Consider the following 12,994-nt stretch of genomic DNA (forward strand, 5'->3'; position numbering starts at 1 on the left):
TAATTAACCCTTTTCCCTGTTGCCTCCCCAACGGCACTGACAGGAGGATTAACAGAGAATGAACATATTTCAGGGAGGGACTACTGTAGAAAGAATTCTACGCCCAAAGGACGAGTCCCGATTATGGGTCACATCCAGCCTGTAGTGCTTAAAAAGGTCATAGGATTAGCCCAGACAGCCGCTTTGCAGATCTGTTCAATTGATATAGCGGTGTTTTCTGCATAGGAGGCTGACATAGCCCGAGTCGAGTGGGCCTTGATTTCTGCTGGGGAAACAAGATTCTTGTTGCTATAACAAAGCGACAGAGCATCTCTTATCCACCGAGCGATCATAGACTTCATGGCTGCTAGACCCTTATTAGGACCCTGGAATTGGATAAAGAGGTGGTCCAACTGTCTGATCTGCTTTGTGCTCTCCAGATAACATAGTAGGCAACGTCTTACATCCAGATTGTGGAACTTCCTCTCTTGGTCCTTGGTAGAATCACAGACGACAGAACTTCCAGATTAGAATAGAATTTTGAAACTACTTTTCTAAGGAACGCAGGACAATGTTTAAGGATTATACTGTCATCTAAAATTTTAAGATACAGTGTACGACAAGAGAAGGCCTGGATCTCACCACCCTTCTAGCAGTTGTTATGGCTATAAGAAAGGAGGTCTTAAGTGATAAAAGCTTCATGGAGATACTATCAATGGGTTCGAAAGGCAACTCCATTAAGACTGAAAGAACTAAATTTAAGTCCCATGTTGGAATGGTAGAGCGTACGGTTGGTGAGATTCTGACTTCACCTCTAAAAATATTGCTTGACTAAAAGGTTGTTCTGCCAATTTTGCATCCAGAAAAATACTCAAGGCAGATATCTGCACTTTGAGGGTAGAGGGTTTGAGAATTGTTCTGAGTGCCCCCCTGTCTGTTTATGTTTGCAACCGTGGTTGTGTTGTCAGATACGATTTTTACATGGCGAAGAGGAATCTTTGTATGGAGTGCTAGAAGAACCTCGAAAACTGCCGAAAGTTCCTTTTGATTTGACAAGGCAGTCGCCATGGAGTTGTTCCTAACTCCTTGAACCATCAGGTCTGCTGCATGACCACCCCAGTTGCTGGCATCTGTAGTGACTACTAGCAGATTTTTCTGACGCCAGCAGACTCCAGTCTGCAAATAATTTTTTATTTTCCACCAGGATAGGGACTGTAATACTCTTGATGGAAGGTCTACCTTTCTTTCTAAGGAGGTTAGAGTACCGTCCCAGGAATCTAGAAGAAAGGATTGTAGAATCCTTGTATGGTTCTGCGCCCATCTGACTGCAGGTATAGAGGAGGTTAGCTGACCTAAAACAGTCATGTTTCTGATGGTGGAAGTTTTTAACTTCCAAAATTGAGAGATCTTTTGATATATGGTCAACTGCTTTTCTTCTGGGAGGAAGGACATCTGAAGGCATGAATCCAGTAGAACGACTAAGAAGATTTTTTGTTGATTTGGGATGAAGTCTGATTTTTTGTGATTTATAATCCATCCTAAAGAAAGGAAGACTTCCTTTACTTGGTCTAGATGAAGTAGCAGCTCGTGTTCTGTTTCGGCTGCAATTAGGAAGTCGTTTAGAATAGGGTATTATGAGAATACCCTGTAGATGGAGGTAACTTGTCACCTCAGATATAACCTTTGAGAAGATTATCAGAGCAGAGGATAGCCCAAAGGGTAGGGCCTGGAATTGAAAAAATGACAAAGGCGGGTTCCTATGTGAACAACAATTCTCAGGTATTTCTGAGGATTGGCACATGATAATAGGCATCTTGTAAATCCATAATTTCCATATAGCAACTCTGAGGAAGGAGGTTTATTGTCAAACTATATGGTTTCCAATTTATTTATTTTTTTATTAAAATAAAATTGTTCAACTTCCTTAGATTTATAATAAGTCTGAATGAACCCTCCAGTTTCTTGATCAGAAATACTGGAGAGTAGAATTTTGTTGGTGGTCAGGAACCCGAATCAATACTTGCTTCTGGAGAAGAACGGATATTTCTACCTCCAGGGATAGCCGTTTCTCCCTCTGAGGCAGTGGTTTGATGATTACTATGTAATCTTCTGGACAGGTATCGAACTCTAGGCTGAACCTTCTGTGGATGGAATTTAGAATCCAATGGGAGGTTCCTATTTTTTCCCACTCTGGAGAAAATGTTTTTAACCTTTCATCTGGCGTCATTGAGTGGATTTTGCCGGCTTGCCTGGATTTAAAGAGGAATCCTCTCCCTCTCGAGGACTGCCAATTCCCTGAGTAATCATTTCTCTTATAATCCGTCTTCTGTCTGTTCCTCTGGTTCCGAAAGGACCGCCTCTGCTGAAAAAAAATAAAAAAAATAATCTACTCTCTGTAGGGAATTATTTCTTCCTATCAGAGGCCTTTTCAAGGATATCGTCAAGAACTGACCCAAAGAGACGGTCTCCTTCACAGGGGATAGAACACAGGCGATTTTTTTATGCCGTATCCCTTGACCAAGAACAGAGCCAAATGTCCCTTCTTGTTGCATTGGAGATGGCGGCTGATCTGGCTGACAGTCTCACCAAATCAGCTGAAGCATCGGCTAAAAGGCTTCCTTGTTTCAACTTTGGTAGAGATGCCAAGATCTCCTCTCTAGGAGTTCCAGCTGCTAGGTGATCTTCCTAGCCGTGCAGGTGGAGAAAATACTGGGTCTAAACATCGCAGTATTGGTCTCCCATGCTTTTTTAAGCAGGCTTTTGCATTTTTTGTCCATGGGGTCACATAGTAGTAAGCCCATATCCTCAAACAGAAGGTAGGATTTCTTTGATATATGGGCTACCGGTGGGTCAATCTTAGGAGTTTTATTCCAAAGTCACATCAGAATCCGCAAAAGGATACTTCCTTTTAAAAGGGCTTGTAACCGGGGCTCTTTTTTCCATATCTCTCCATTCCTTAGAGATTAGATCTTTAATACTATTATGTACTGGGAAGACGCGTTTTCTTCTCTCTCCCAGACCCTGAAACATTTGATCCTGTACCGACTGGCTCTCTTTAGGGTCTTCTATATCCATAGTAGCCCTTATTGTTTTCAGAAGACCCTGCGATTCCTCTGGAAGGAATAACGGTCTTCCGTAACAGTCTTCCGAGGAGACAGCTGTCATCAAGGATCTCACCTTCATCAACCGCAAATTCGTATAATTGGGAACTATGGGACTTCTGAGAGTGGAAGCTTGTGAAGATAAGGGAGGCAGCCTCTATTCCACTGCCGCATTTACTTCCTCTCTAATCATATTCCTCATGGAGTCCAGAAAAGTGGGAGACTCTTCTGATACTACTTTTTCTGTGCATTTTACACATAGTGACTTGGATTTTGAGACAAAGGACCTCCTGCATATAGCACACTTTTTGCATCCCGAGTCTCCTCCTTGTGTTCTGGAAGTGGAGGTTTCTCTGCCCTAAAACAATCAGATGATTTAAAAAAGGGCTAGTAATTTTATATCTATTAACCTCCACCAGACACCTATAAGTGCATTTGTAAAAAGAGGAGAGCCCCACATCCAAGAAAACAGCTGCATAAGCTTACAGGAGAGGAGGCTTACCGGGCTGAGGGCGCTGGAACCAGGCTCCACAGGCTTGCGGACCGCATCCTCCAGAGGAGTCGACATGCTGGAGCAGGGAACACATCAGTGGCCATGTATATTTAAAATTTCATTTCAGCTTCCGGAACTTCCTCCGCCCTAGAGAAGGCCCCGCCTGCATAGACGCCTGTCGGGTTGTATCCATAACCCCTGGAGAAGGGGTAAGAAGCCCGGCGCTGCCTTCCACAGAAGGACTTATGCCAAAAGGTCGGAGAAGGGGGCCAGAGCATCCAGGAGCCTCTGACCTCTGCAGCAGCCCTCCCAATGCAGGGGAAACAGCAAGGCTGTGCGGAATCTTCATAGTACTGGCAGGAGCATCAGCGCTGTCTGTGGACAGGAAATAACACTGGCTTAGGTAAGGAGAGGAGACCTTTTTAATCTGGAGCTCCAGTGTGGTTTCCTGTCCAGGGGGCGGAGATACCTGCCTGTCAGTGCCGTTGGGGAGGCACCAGGGAAAGATAGCATTCCTTCCCTGCAAGTGCATGCTCGTCAGTGAAGGAGACTCCACAGAGAGGAGTGATCGCTAATGGCATCGCTTGCCCCCATATATAATTACTGTTTGCCAGCAGCCAGGGCTTAGGAGTCAGAGGCAATTTTGGGTACCCGGAGTCGGCAAAAATGAACCGACTCCGAGTCCTACTAAATTTTAATTGGAATAAAAAATAAAAAAGCACGTTTAAATGTCCCAATTCACAAAAAGTTATAATTAAAGGGAATCTGTCACCTGCTTTTAGCATTTTAAGCTTTCAACATTGCCATGTTCAATAAAGTACCTTATTTCCTGCAGTGGTCTTCTTACTTTATTTCGTTTTGTCATTTTGATTAAAAAAAAGCTCTTTTTCTGATATGCTAATTAAGCTCCAAGGTGCCCAGAGGGGCGTTTTTTTTCCTCTCTGGAGCCCAGTGACGCCCCCCTGCAGTGCCCAGCCCGCCTTAATTTGAAGCCCAAGAATGCCTCCTGATCCTAAAATAAGCTCCCACAGCTTGTGTTCCGCTGTTACAGGGAACGCAGCGCCCATGGTTAACCTAGCCTCTCGCTGATAACTGATTAAGTAAATATGTTTTTTGCAGGACTAGAGACACTTGTATAAGTGAAGGGAATGGATAGTCAATAGCTCAAGACTGAAGCTGTAAACCATTTGAAAAACTGCTGTCATTCAGCTAAGGCTATAAAAACTTGTAAACTCAGATTGTAAACTTAAACTTTAAACATGACTATGGGATTCTACTAGGGAAATCATGTTTTACAATAAATGCCCCTTCCCCTGCCCCTTCCTGGATCCTCCCACTGCCCGATCTTCAGCAGAAGATCAGCACACAAAGGAGAAGGCAGCAGCTTCTGCCCAACTACCTCTCTCTGCTATAAAAGCTTAGAAGAACTTGGTGGAACAGCTGTATGTTGCCTTTCTTTCCTTTAAGGAATGTATAAAATACATTTGCATATTAAATACAGAGGAGTCGGAAGTACCGAAAACTGAGGAGTCGGAGCATTTATCTACCGACTCCACAGCCCTGCCAGCAGCAGAGGCCGCTTACACAGCATGATCTGCTGCCGGCAAACAACGATTTAGTTGCCTACACAACTTTAGGTAGCTGCTTCCCGATGCTGGCTCCCAGCTCCTACACTGTCCAGCCTCTGCTGCTCCACACGGGTCCCTAGATGTAATGAGTATTCCTCGAAGCCAAACATCTAGGGATGAAACCCAATCGGTCCCCAAGTATGACTATTGTTATAACTTTGCTGGGATGTTAGTAAGTACTTTGTAGTTGATAATCAGAGAAAATGGGTCTACAAGATCCACAAGGCAGATTTTTGCCATGTGAATATACCCTAAGCAATTCATTAGGAAGTACACTTCTTAGCTTAGTCATATGACATTCCTCACTACCAGTACTACATCTACAATTTAAATGGTTATTCCCATCTTAGCCTATTTTGGCCAAGATCAGAATAACCCTTGTAAGCGGTGGCTAGTGAGTGGTCAAACCGCTGAGTGAACTGTTTGCGTTAGGCCTCATGCACACAAACGTATTTTCTTTCTGTGTCCATTCAGTTGTTTTTGCGGACCATATACGGAACCATTCATTTCAATGTGTCCGCAAAAAAAAAGTTACTCCGTGTGCATTCCGCTTCCGTATGTCCGTATTACCGTTCCGCAAAAAAAATACAACATGTCCCATTATTGTCCGCATCACAAACAAGGATCGGATTGTTCCATTAGGGGCCAGCTGTTCTGTTCCGCAAAATATGGAATGCACATGGACTTTATCCGTATTTTTTGCGGATCCGTTTTTTGCAGACTTCAAAATACATACAGTCGTGTGCAAGAGGCCTTATTTGTGCAGCTCAATTTCACTTCTATGGGAATTATGGAAACTGCATAGCACAGCCAGTTTGGCTATTCTACAACTCTGGCCACCCCCTGGCTTCCTTTATGAGGCTTATTCTGATCTCAGCAATGAAAGGTTGAGATGGGAATAACCCTTTAAAGGGGTTACCCCATAAAAAGTCTTACTATGCAATGAATAGGGTGTTTCAAATGGAATATACAGTATTTTTCGCTTTATAACACACTTTTTTCCCCCCAAAAGTGGTGGGAAAGTGGCCGTTCGTCTTATAAAGCGAATACTAGTAAGCGCTTCCATTATGGAAGTGCTCACTAGTATGCATTAGGTGCTGGGAGCGGGGAAGAAGTGCTGCAAGCGCTTCCGGTATACGCCCTCCCTGGTCTTCTTTGCTGGGGCTGGCGCTGCCCTGTCCTGACTACGTACAGCGTCAGGACGTAGTGCGCGCACTATGACCTGATGCTGCACGCTGTCAGGTGACAGTGCACCGCGGGCTGGAGAAGACAGGGGAGCAGGACTTCTGAATGAGATGTAGAGGAGCCACGGCGCAGGAGAGGTAAGAGGAGTTTTTTTTTATTTTATTCTGATCTGAGGTCTGATGGGGGGCAGAAACAAATGGCTGACCTGAGGTCTGATGCGGGTATGACATTAAGGGCTGATCTTGAGGTCTGATGGGGGTGAGAAATTGTGTGTGGATTAACATCAAGACTGCAAAGTTACGTGCCGTTTTGTGCAATTGCCTCAAGTGTGAATAAACACTGACGTTTTGAGTCAAGAACTTGTATTTTGCCTCTGTACTGAGCGAAACCCCACAAATATGGAAACTATGGAGGGCCATTTTCTCTGCAGGGGAGGAAAGAGTTAACAAGAGCATATTGAAAAGCATCACAGGAGATGCAGATGTTTGACTGTTTCAGGTGAGGTGCTGTCCAACACAGAAAGGGAAGAAAGTCCTCCAGACATGTGATTTAAAAAAAAAAAAAAAAAAAAAAAAAAAAATAAATGAAGTTTTTAAATTTGTAAGATAAACCCCTTTAAGATTTAACTTTACCCAAATAGTAAGCGAATAACTTACTTATATATGAACATGCCATCCACACTTACCCTCGCACATTCTCCTTTCCCACAAATCTGAGGAATGGTCCCATACAAGGCCTGCAAAGTGGTGAGTCCCTTAGCTACATGATAAAGTGTTGTCTGATCATTCTCCAGGTAGCATTCCTGTTGGAAAGCAGCAATAACAGCATTTACTTAATGCATTTTAAAATACCAAGGTCTGAGTATAATGGGAACAACAATCAGGCTTAATTCATACAGATTTAGTGATCCAGCCCTTAGCATTGCAAATGTAATCAGAAAGGCAAATATTCAACCAGCCATTCAAAAAGGGCTTCAAGTCTGGGAGACTAGTGATCCTTCAACCAGACCGCAATAATGGGCAACTTCAAATCATCCGTGCCTTGCTGACCACCTCCTTACTCCATTATATAATGGCTGGTGTGGACTAAGTGATACTAGTTCATATAAGACAAACTGTCGTTGGTCCCTATTTAATCATGTCAGCCAAGACTTCACGTTCATCTTCCTCAGCAGAGCCAGACTGTACCTTAAAAGCATTATCAGATTCCATGGACAACAGGTCACCGTCAAAAGGGATTAGATTTAGGCGGTATTCCTCACGATGATGAAAAGAGCCAAGAACACCCAGTTCCTTAAGTCTCTGCTCACACAGCAGGCTACGACGAGGCACAAATAAAATGTGAAAATCCCGTTGAGTAAAGCGACCTTTATCTTCTCTATTAAGAAAAAAAATATAAAAAAAATACATGAGTTCACTAACCAGAATATTAAAATGGCAGACTTATTTTTCAAAAATATCAGCACTATGTTATGTAAAGAAACTGAACTGTTTAAGGGAATCCATCAGGTCCCACAAGCCCTAGTAAGTAAAGTGCGACATGAATGGTGCTGCTGCCACCGACCTTGGATCACCAATTTGTATTTCCATACTCAACCACGTTCTCCCTGCTGTGCGCCCGCAAACTGACTTTGGAACACACTGAGAGGACTCCTCTCGATTATATACATGGGCTCACGAGTCCTCTCAAATGTATCTCAGAGCCATTTTGCGGGTGCACAGCGGGGGAACGTGGGCGAGTATATACAAACTAGTGTAGTAGTCAGTAGCAGCAGTACTATTCGTGTAGTACTGTACTAAATAGGGCTTGTGGGACTTGACAGATTCCCTTTAACAGGAGAATTGAAGAAATAACTTCTGCAACTATATCAACCTTCCCTCTTTCTTATTATAACCGTCCTGAAGCACATGGAGGGAGGAAGGGGGGGGGGGGGGGGGGGGAGAAAAACGCACCGCTGTCCTGGATGCTCATAGGTTAACGGACCATTCATTATGTCATCTCCATGTGACTAGTAACATTCACTTGTGACTGGTATTATGGCGATGACATCACCACGGGTCCTTTATCCTTCAACATCCAGGAGGATCTTGCTGCAGGGGAAGTTTCTTGCAGTTTTTACAGGTATGTGCTTCATGCTGTATGCCTGTATTAACGTAAGGCACATGGTCTTATTACTTTAGTACCTCCATGTGCTTCACATTAATAGTAACAGTGACCCCATCGTCTACCTCATAACGGGCAACATATGAGACACATGGAGGTTCAAAATGAATAACACCATTTGCCTCACATTAATAGTAACCCCATCCATAACCTCCTCACATAATGGGCAACATGGGGTTAATGTAAGGTACATGATGGGGTTATTCACTAATAATGCGAGACACAGAGGTCCAAATTGATAAAACCATGGGCCTCACATTAACAATAAGTAATCTCAACATGTACCTCACATTAACCCCATATTGGCTATTATGTGAGAAGTAGTTGACGGGGTATTATTACTTTAGTTAATGACCCCACCAAGGACCTCCTCACATAATGAGCAATCGATACTTCACAAAAAAAAAAAAAAACACACAACACATTGACCCCATGTTGGCCAATGTGTGGACATTTTGCTTTTGTTTTGTTTTTTGCTTGGAATCAAATATCGTAATACTTTTTCTGCGAATCAACATTCTGGTATCGTGACAACTCTAGTTCCCTAAGCCTTTTACAATCCCAAAAAAAGAAGTAATCCAGAAGAAATTAACATGTATGATACTGCTAGAAATACTACATGGGAGGCTGAAAACACCATGGGCAGGTTCTTCTACCATTAATGAAGCAATGAGTGCAAATGTAAAATGTTGAGCTCTATTTAATGTAAGATGATAACCAATAGTCAGAATCTTCTTGGAACTCTGTGCCTGTGGACTGTCTTTGGATTCAAAAGACAGTGAGGGTCCTCAGGCTTTAACTCCACCAACACCCGGATTCTAGAAGTGCAACTATTTGCCTTTGGAAAGAACAACACTATTAGATGGGAGCTTTTTTAAAGCGGTTGTCCTGTATAAGGCTAGGGCTACACGATGACATTTTGTTGCAGTTTTTTTCTAACTTTCTAAAAGTGTGGCCTGCCACTCTTGATTTATTATACCAAACAACTTATTCAAGTTTTTTTTCTGTTTACTTCTGTCATTAATTTCGTTAAAACCTGGAAAGTGTTTATTTCTACAGATTACGGTCTTGACTTTTATCACAGATATATTAAAACCTGAAAGTAACATTTAAAACTACAGGTGGCCATACACCTCACAAAGCTGTCGGCCACTCATGTAATCTGTATTACATGAGTTCCTAATATAGTTTGATTTACGCTGGGTTCACACCTGAGCGTTTTACAGCGCGTTCCTACGCGCTGTAAAACGCTCAACAGGCAAGAACCAATGCTTCCCTATGGGCATGGTTCTCACCTGAGCGTTTTACAGCGCGTACGAACGCGCTGTAAAACGCCATACGCCCCAAGAAGTACTGGAGCTTCTTTGGGGCGTATGGTCGCGCGTTCCCGTACATAGACTTCCGGGAACGCGCGACTATGTGCGTTGCTTGTTGCCGGAGCCGCGCCTGTAAACGCGCGATACAATCGCGCATACAGAGCGCTCCTTCGGTACGCTCAGGTCTGAACCCAGCGTGAGACGTTAAATAAGGAATAGAATCATGTGGGCATCTACAGAACTGAGTCTTCAGAATGCACTCACTCATTTCATTTAATAGAGAATGTAATTAGCAATTTTGTAAATCACTTCATTTAAAAAAATATGCCCGCATCCACCTGAAAAAAAAAGCTGTAAAGTCATGGCCAGTAGGCGTCTCACTTCCACCTAATTTGCAGTCTACTGCCTGTTGTCAGGCAAGATCTGTCCCTGGAAACAGAGACTCAGGAGCCGGCTGAGAGGAAAAGGGCGCGTGTCAGAGCTGACAGAGATTGTGAGACTGATAAAACAACTGCTTCTACATTGCTTCTGAATTCACAGGAGTTTCCTGCTTTTCTGTAAGTGTCATTTATCCCTCCTTATCTGTTCTGTGAGCGCCAGAGCTGGAAAAAAACATAATAGGAAGTAAGGGAAAGGACTTCACAGCAGGACAGTGCTGGCAGATTTCCCAGGTATACTTCCCCTGCTTCTGAGTGAAATGCATTTAGCTGTGCAGCTGAAACAGGGAATAATATGGATGAAAAAACTCAAAACACCAGTTCCTTCACAGTTATGATTGTACAAAGAAGCGCAGCCATTATGCAAACTTTTAATTTTTTTGGGAAAACTCAGGTACGCTTTAAAGTCTTTGGACACCATTGGGGACATGTATTTTTTCAGAAATCCATGCATTTGTCTAAAAGTCATCTTTGCAATTGGGTTTCATTAAAAATTTCCAACAGATTGTCTTCTGCAGCCTGTGTGTATTCTCACAAATTGCAGGCTGCCATAAAATATGTCAGACAACCTCTCTGATGGCTTGGTTTGTAGCCCCTTTCGGCTCTACTAAAGTTTTATAAAGCCTACATCTATTTTGATATCAGTTTATTTTATTTGTCTGTAAAGATGTCAGCTTACAGTATTCATGAGATCAGAGACAAGGGCTACAGACCGTCAGAGAGATGTCTGATAGATTTCACTGTGAGCAACATTCTGCAGCTTGCCATGTTCTTTGATACATAAATGCTGCAGAAGACAAGTAGTTAAGCATTTTTTATAAATCCCAATGACAAATATTTTTTGCCCAAAATACATGTATTTCCGTAATAAAATGCCTCCAAGTGCCCATGGCCTTTAAAACCTAGTTCAAGCTACAGGAGTTTTAAATGTGGCTAGGTAGCAATCTGTAGATTAAGTGGCATATTCTCCAGATTGCATCTAATGGAAGATGTGTCAGACATATAGCCAGGACTACAGGACCCCCACACTTTACAAAAGCAAAACACATAGAAGATTAAGAATAAAAAATACCTCCGAATGTTCTCAGCAATTATGTCCATTAGTTCCAGCTTGGGTCTGACAAAAAATATGATGTTTTTAACATCAGATGATGGTAACGGGCCCGCCTTAAGCGTAAACATTTTTTCCACTTCATGTTCCTAAAAAAAAAAACGTGACAGTCAACTTTCAACAAACCTGTACAAAAATAGGATTAGGATTTGGGCTGCAACTACAAATGAACAATACCTTTAAGAGCGAATACTGGGCAATTAATCCAAAAGGGCCCGTCAGATACTCATCCCATACAATAGCCTGCACAGAACGAAAAAAATAATTAGTCCAATAGTACACTCATTATAAATCTATTTAAATGTGTTTTAGGAGTAATGTTGTTGGAGTATTTTAAGTGCAATCATTTTACAAACTTAAAGGGGTTGTCTCATTTTAGGCTACATTCACATCTGTGCTATTACAAAAGTGCTGGATTCGCTTTGTAACTGACACGGACTATTATGGGACCAGTTTGATTTCCATTCTGGAGAACTTAGCAGAGAAACGTTTTTGGGACGTTTTTCTCTGTTATTTCCGTGACGGAAGTCCCTAACTGAGCCTAAGACGCAGATGTGAAAGGAGCCTTAGACATTGGTGGCATACAAGTAGGATATGCCACCAACGTCAGACAGGCGTCAGTCCAAGAGGTTGGACACGCACCTATCTCAAGATCCCAGAAGTGAGAGGAGAGCAGCCATGCATGTGCAGCCACCCGAACGCTGGCTCAGCTTTCTCCGGCAGTCCCACAAAAGTGAATGGAGCGGTGGCAGCGCTTATGCAGTGTACTCTCCATTCATTTCTATATAGCTAAGCGTTCGACTATTTTCTGAACTACCATATAAATTAATGGAGAGCATTCCGTCAAAGCGCTGTATGCTCTCCTTCACTTTTTGGAGCCTGTTCTGAAGATAGAGGGGAGACCAACACCTATCTGAGTTTTTTATAGCATATCCTAGAGGCATAAAAGCTTAAGATGACACAACCCCTTTAAAAGGGGATGTCCATGCTCTAGATATTGATGGCCTATTCCTAGGATAGGTCATCAATATCAGATCCATGGTAGTCCAACACCCAACTGAATAGAGGTCCTCAGCAGCCTCTGGCACCAGAAATAACAATGGATGGAGCCGGAATAAAAAAAAACTACATCCACTATATAGTGGTTGTGCCGGGTTCCTGCAGCTCAGCTCCAATGAAGCAGACTGTTCTATCAAATGACAGTTGAGCTGCAGAAACTCGATGTGGCCCCCATACACTGGATGATAGTGGAGCTGCAGAAACTCAATGTGGCCCCCATACACTGGATGATAGTGGAGCTGCAGAAACTCGATGTGGCCCCCATACACTGGATGATAGTGGAGCTGCAGAAACTCAATGTGGCCCCCATACACTGGATGATAGTGGAGCTGCAGAAACTCGATGTGGCCCCCATACACTGGATGATAGTGGAGCTGCAGAAACTCAATGTGGCCCCCATACACTGGATGATAGTTGAGCTGCAGAAACTCGATGTGGCCCCCATACACTGGATGATAGTGGAGCTGCAGAAACTCAATGTGGCCCCCATACACTGGATGATAGTTGAGCTGCAGAAACTCG

General features: G+C 43.1%; 1 protein-coding gene across 1 annotated transcript in view; it reads right to left on the reverse strand.

Moving 5' to 3' along the window:
• The window catches only part of VPS33A (VPS33A core subunit of CORVET and HOPS complexes), a 41,284-nt gene that overhangs the window by 23,790 nt on the left and 4,500 nt on the right, over window positions 1-12,994 (reverse strand). The window contains exons 2-5 of the mRNA XM_040416155.1: window positions 11,591-11,656; window positions 11,375-11,502; window positions 7,574-7,763; window positions 7,072-7,188 (exon numbers count right to left, since the gene is read on the reverse strand). Of these exons, the coding sequence (XP_040272089.1) occupies window positions 7,072-7,188; window positions 7,574-7,763; window positions 11,375-11,502; window positions 11,591-11,656 (501 nt within the window). The remainder of the gene's footprint in view (window positions 1-7,071; window positions 7,189-7,573; window positions 7,764-11,374; window positions 11,503-11,590; window positions 11,657-12,994) is intronic.

The sequence above is a fragment of the Bufo bufo genome, chromosome 2 (genome assembly GCF_905171765.1).
Source record: "Bufo bufo chromosome 2, aBufBuf1.1, whole genome shotgun sequence".
NCBI classification, from domain to species: domain Eukaryota; kingdom Metazoa; phylum Chordata; class Amphibia; order Anura; family Bufonidae; genus Bufo; species Bufo bufo.